At 39.3% G+C, this 6,000-nt stretch overlaps 1 protein-coding gene across 1 annotated transcript in view; it reads right to left on the reverse strand.

Annotated features, from left to right (window-relative positions):
• LOC121200308 (2-lysophosphatidate phosphatase PLPPR4) overlaps positions 1-2,214 on the reverse strand; it is a 38,917-nt gene extending 36,703 nt beyond the window's left edge. The window contains exon 1 of the mRNA XM_041065521.1: positions 2,143-2,214. Within this exon, the coding sequence (XP_040921455.1) occupies positions 2,143-2,214 (72 nt within the window). The remainder of the gene's footprint in view (positions 1-2,142) is intronic.
• Between the last annotated feature and the right edge of the window lie 3,786 nt (positions 2,215-6,000).

The following is a 6,000-nucleotide window of genomic DNA, read 5'->3' on the forward strand; positions in this document are numbered from 1 at the left end:
GTCGTATATCATAATATGTCCAGTGTCAAATGAGCTTTTTAGAATAAGTCTATACTGTAGCTTGCCAGGTAAGTATACTTATTTGGATGTGATATGACAAAGTTCACTTTATTAATACTATTATTAATTCCATGAAACATTGTTTTCATTGTAACCAACTCTCTTTGTTTTGCCCTAACTCGTTAGTAGTGACTGATGAATATTTAGTTATGTATACAGCAAATAGGGCACTATGGCACAGCAAAATTACATTTAGGTCAGGTGTAAGCTATTATATCAGCATTTTAATGGCCATGAAGAGCATGACATGGCAGTCACAACTGACAGGAGAGCAGGATGGGATAGAAGGGAATGGGCCACCACCTCAGCTCTCTGGAAACCAGCCACTAACACACACACACAGGGAATGAGAGTGAGTCTAATTAAATACACAAGTGTTGGAGTTCACGGAGTAGAATTAACTTTCAGCATTGACCTAGTTTGAATGCCTCCTGCTGTCTGTAAAAATAAAAATAGCTTTAGCAATCTGAAAAGCACAAGTCTGACATTTCTTGTTCGGGGATATTAATTGCAGTGAGAATGCACTGAAATGTAAATGAATCACTCCAAACATAAACCAAAATTGAATGAATCCCATGTCCAAGTCACTGCAGAGAGCAGAATCCATGGGAATGATGCAGTCATCCAAACAGCATCCATCATACAGTATTAGAGGCAAATCTATAATATATGATGCCAGTTTGATTGGAGAGCCACAGGCCAGTGGTGAATTAGAGCATGCATAAAGTACACAGCAGGGGAACACGGGACAGCCACCACAAGCTGCATGCAATCTGTACTTAAAAGTTTGAAATCATCAGTCAATTTGAATTAATTTCCTTTCAACATGATATTCTTCAAAAAAAAAAAAAAAAAAAAGGGGGGGGGGTCACTCTCAGGCTGACTGACCCCATACTAAAAGACACTGTTCCCACTAAGGAGTCTTCTCATCCACATCTATCATGACTGCACTACCCTGTCACCACAAATTCATACTTAAAAGTTACCAAAGCTATCTGCCATTCTGTGTGTGGAAATTTCCAAATCATGTTTGCATTATGTGTCGTGCTGCACATAATGTTAACCTACTTAGTCTGGTTATGTGTAAAATCACTTGATAATGGTGATGCCATTTCCAGCTCATGATGCACTGCACTGTAAATAAGATGCAAATTATCAAATGTATGTTAGGCCTGCAAATATTAACTCTCCTTTTTCCATTTTCTTTTTAATGGGGGAAACATAATAATATGGAATATGTAGGTATGTTTTTGTTTGTTAGTTTTTTGTGGTGGTGGTGGGGTGTGGGTGTGTGTGTGGGTGTGTGTGTGTGGGTGTGTGTGTGAGGGTGGGTGGGGGGGGTACTTGTTGGTTGTTATTTTTTATTGTTGCCTATTGTTTTATCTGTTGCTCAATGATTTACTATTGTTGTTTTTCATTACGGTCTTCTTTTGCATCTGTAGGAAAAGTTAATATTAAGAAATTATGTTGTGTTGTTGGCGCGTTTTCATGCTAAAGACACAAATTTGTGTTTAAAATGTGTATACTGTATATGTGAATTTATATGCTGATCCAACTGTAACCACACAAGTTATTATTATTATTTTTTTTTTTACTGAGGTTGCAACTAATATCAGCTGTAATATAGGTTTTAGGTTTTAGTGCCATACAAATATATAATCTATACAAAAACAACATACAAGAAATTCAAAAAACAGTACATTTTTTCTTGTTTTGTGAATCCAGCCATATTTTACGTTATGAGTTCAGATGGCTACACTGTACAGGTAATAGAGGAACAATGTTTTATATCATATATATTTAAGATTGTGGTGGAAGAAATTCACCTAAAGGCACTACATGCACATTTCTTTTCCAGAATATGTGTATTGCGTTGTAGTGTTGACGTGATTCTTTTTCACCTACTTATTAAAACATCTTGAAAAGAAGTCCCTCTTAATATGGGATGATGTGTTGTAATGGATCTTTGGTGATAGTTATGCACAACCACGTCTACATTCGACTACATCCTCATTATGCTATAGTATTGACTGATGTGGATTTAGAGCAGATCTAAATGAGAAGCATGCAGCATGAACCCACCTCTACAAAATAGAAACAGGGCAGCAGGCTGACGCTGTCTTTGGTCAGGATCCCCTTCTCTCGCGCAGACATGGTCAGGCCTCCAAATATCCAAACAGATCCGAGATGTGAGGAGGGAAGAATGGATGAGCTCTTCCAGGCTTCCTGCCGGGATCAGGAGCGCTCCATGCCGCTGTGTGAAGCAGGATGCTCAGGACAACAGTTGCACAATGTCCAGCTCGCGCTCCCGATGCCCAGATCTGCACGGCCCTTAATCACTGTTTGCAAGAATCCCCGACACGATTTTGTGTATGTCTTCCGTCAAGCTGTCAGGTAGAGAACGAAGCCACACCGATGGAGGGAGGGAGGGAGGGAGGGGGAGGAGAAGGAGAAGGAGCGCAGGCGCACTGGGGAGTAAGGTAGTTGACAGTAGATGGTTTTGACTGCTGACACGTATAATGGCTGGATCAGACTGACTCTGCCAGCGAAAAAAAAGTCAGCATCACACGTTTTTCGAAGCAGATTTTGCAGTGCATTTTCGGATATGTTAGCGATCATGCAGGTATCATCAAATCCTTTAGACATGCTCCCAAACCTCTGTCACGACTATTTCAGTGATTAGTATAGGATCATATTTGGCACAGAGCAGTGGCATTTTACAGATTACAGACCCGGAGAACCAAATAAACCCGCCCACACCCCACCATCTCAATGTGTATTCAGCTGTTTACTACAGCAACAACAAAAATGAACCAGACTAAAACATCCCTTTTAATGACAGTAGATCTCTCGTGAATTTAGAGCCTGTCCTGTATCATGATTTTGTGCTGCTTGTCTTTCCTGTCTCTTGCCTGCATCTTGCTGCACTCTACCTGGACAGTTTCAGAAGACAACACACATTAATCAACATTTCTGTAAATGTGTGCCTTCTTATTTTCAGCTAGAGTCCTTTGGTGAGATGTTTCTAAAACCAATAAGGTGACTGGTTAAGAAATACAAACATAAAATAACAGGAAGCTGAAATGACAACAAAAGTAGCAAAATCAGCATAAACAAAACAATACACAAATCGGATACAGCAACAGGGAGAAGCAAAGCATTACTGAGTTTCAATCTTAATAAGATATCATTTGAAATAGTTTGAAAGGTAAACTATTTCAACAGTGATAAAAAATATGAATACCTAATACCATATCTAAAAAGGTGTAGGTCAACACACTCATATTCAGACTTGTGAGTCTTTGGCAAATGACAGTGAGGATCATTGACTTCTGGCATGATAGACATGATGTGGTTTTATCAGTGTATTCTGCAGTGCAGAAGAGATCAGAGGATAGTTCTGCTGCATGGATACACTACCAGTCAAAAGTCTTAGAACACCCCATTTTTTCCAGTTGTTGTTTTTATTGAAATTCAAGCAGTTCGAGTCCAATGAATAGCTTGAAATGGTACAAAGGTAAGTGGTGAACTGCCAGAGGGTTAAAAAAAAAGGTAAGGTTACCCAAAACTGAAACATAATGTACATTTCAGAATAATACGAAACAGCCTTTTTCAGGGAACAATAAATGGGTTAACAACTTAAAGCTGTTCTGCAATGGAGGTTGATCAAGCCTTGGTGCTACCAATTCCTACAGGTGTCCCAACTTTTCTTGATTACTTACAACCCCCTCTGTCTGCATAAAAGTATTGTTGGAAAACACTGTAGTACCATGCCCTCGTGAACAGTATTGTACTGCATAAAGTAGTGTGTTGCTATACAAATAGCAAGAAAATGGCAGTTAACAATGGAAGAGAGGCAGGCCATATAACACTTAAAAATGCAGGTCTTTCCTACAGAGAAATTGCAAAGAAAGTCAAGCTGTCAGTGAGTACAGTTTCCTTCACCATCAAAAGGCACTCAGAAACTGGGGGAAACTCTGACAGGAAGAGGTCTGGCAGACCCAAAGCCACAACAGAAGACAAGTTTCTGAGAGTCAACATCTTGCGTGATAGGCGGCTCACAGGACAATAGCTTCAAGCACAGCTTAATAGTGGTTCTAGTAAACAAGTCTCAGTTTCAACTGTGAAGAGACTTTGAGTTGCATGTTTGACAGGTTGAGCTGTAGCAAGAAAGCCATTGCTTAGATGTCAGAATAAGAAAAAGAGGCTTGCCTGGGCCATGAAACACTGCCAATGGACTACTGAAGACTGGAAGAAGGTGTTATGGACTGATGAATCAAAATTTGAAATCTTCGGTTCATTATGCTGGATTTTTGTATGCCGTCGAGTAGGTGAAAGGATGGTTCCTCAGTGTGTGACATCCACTGTCAAGCATGGAGGAGGAAGCATGATGTCTGGGTCTGGGGCTGTTTTGATGGATCCAGGGTCGGTGACTTGTACAGAGTGAGAGGCACCCTGAACCAAAACGGCTACCACAGCATTCTTCAGCACCATGTAGTACCCTCTGGTGTGCGCCTAGTTGGTCAGGGGCTCATCCTACAGCAAGATAATGACCCAAAACACAAGTCCAAGCTATGCCAGAACTACCTTAGGAAAAAAGAACAAGCTGGTAAGCTTGAAAACATGGAGTGGCCAGTACAGTCTCCAGACTTAAACTCCATCGAGCTGGTTTGGGATGAACTGGAAAAAAGAGTGAAAGCAAAGCAACTTACAAGTGCCACATACAACTTCTGCAATAGAGTTGGGAAGAACTTTCTGAAGAATATTTGATTTCCATTGTAGAAAGAATGCCACGAGTGTGTTCAGCTGTTATACCTGCCAAAGATGGATACTTTGATGAGTCAAAGGTTTAGAATACATTTTGGTTTATAAATTGATCCCATGATTTCTTTTTTAACTTCAATTTGTTCTATACTTTCATTTCAGAGTACAATGAGACATTAAACTGCATAATTTTCAATAAAAAACTGGAAAATTGGGGTGTTCTAAAACATTTGACCGGTAGTGTATGTCATATCATTATAAAACTAGCTGCATCTGTGTTTATAACACCATATGATAATGTGCTAATTAATTAATTTTTAACTGGCCACATTTCAGTGTGTACTTTGTTGTGATGAGAGAATTTGTCATCACAGAGTTGCAGTGTGATGTTTAACATCTCAGCTTTGACACACTAGCTGCTTGCCAAGGTTTCTTCCCACTACTCCGTAGCTGCTGGCCAAGTAAGTGGACACCCCATGCACAGTAAGTCAGTGTGTGTAATAGGACTCTCATTACTGCTGCAGGAACAGATACAGAGAGGAGTAATGCCACTTTCATGATCCACTCTAAGCTCTGATGTCAGAAAGACATGCTGTTGCATATTGATGTGTTTTAGGTCAGATACAAGTGTCTGTGTCTAAAACAGTAAATACAAATGTATGTGTCTGTGATGAACAAATCAGAATCAGAAAAACTTTATTACTCCCCGTATGGAAATTCTTTTCGTAACAGGTTGCACACAAATGACGCATGCACACATAAATGATGTCAAATGAGTTACACTGGGACCACGATCAATGGCTATCTGTCAGGTACACTTGGCTAAAACTAATGCAGTCCAATACAACTGTCCTGCAATAAATTTCATCTTCATGTAGGTTCTAATGTTCGGTTTGTACTGAAACTGTTTTAGAGAGATGTTGTTTCAACTGTATGACCATTTTGGAGGTTGTAGTTTGCATTGTTGTTGAATTCTGTAAGCATTGTACAGACAGATATTATTATTATTTTGTCAACCCCATAGTTATCAGTGAGGGTAGGCTAAATAACAGAAACTGCTCTGTGTAATGCAACACAGTACAGATAACAGTACAGTATAAAAAAATGTTTAAACCAGCAATTTTAAATATTTGAAATGACCTCAATTTATAATATCTATGTTTTATAACATAACAT

The sequence above is a fragment of the Toxotes jaculatrix genome, chromosome 20 (assembly GCF_017976425.1).
Source record: "Toxotes jaculatrix isolate fToxJac2 chromosome 20, fToxJac2.pri, whole genome shotgun sequence".
NCBI classification, from domain to species: domain Eukaryota; kingdom Metazoa; phylum Chordata; class Actinopteri; family Toxotidae; genus Toxotes; species Toxotes jaculatrix.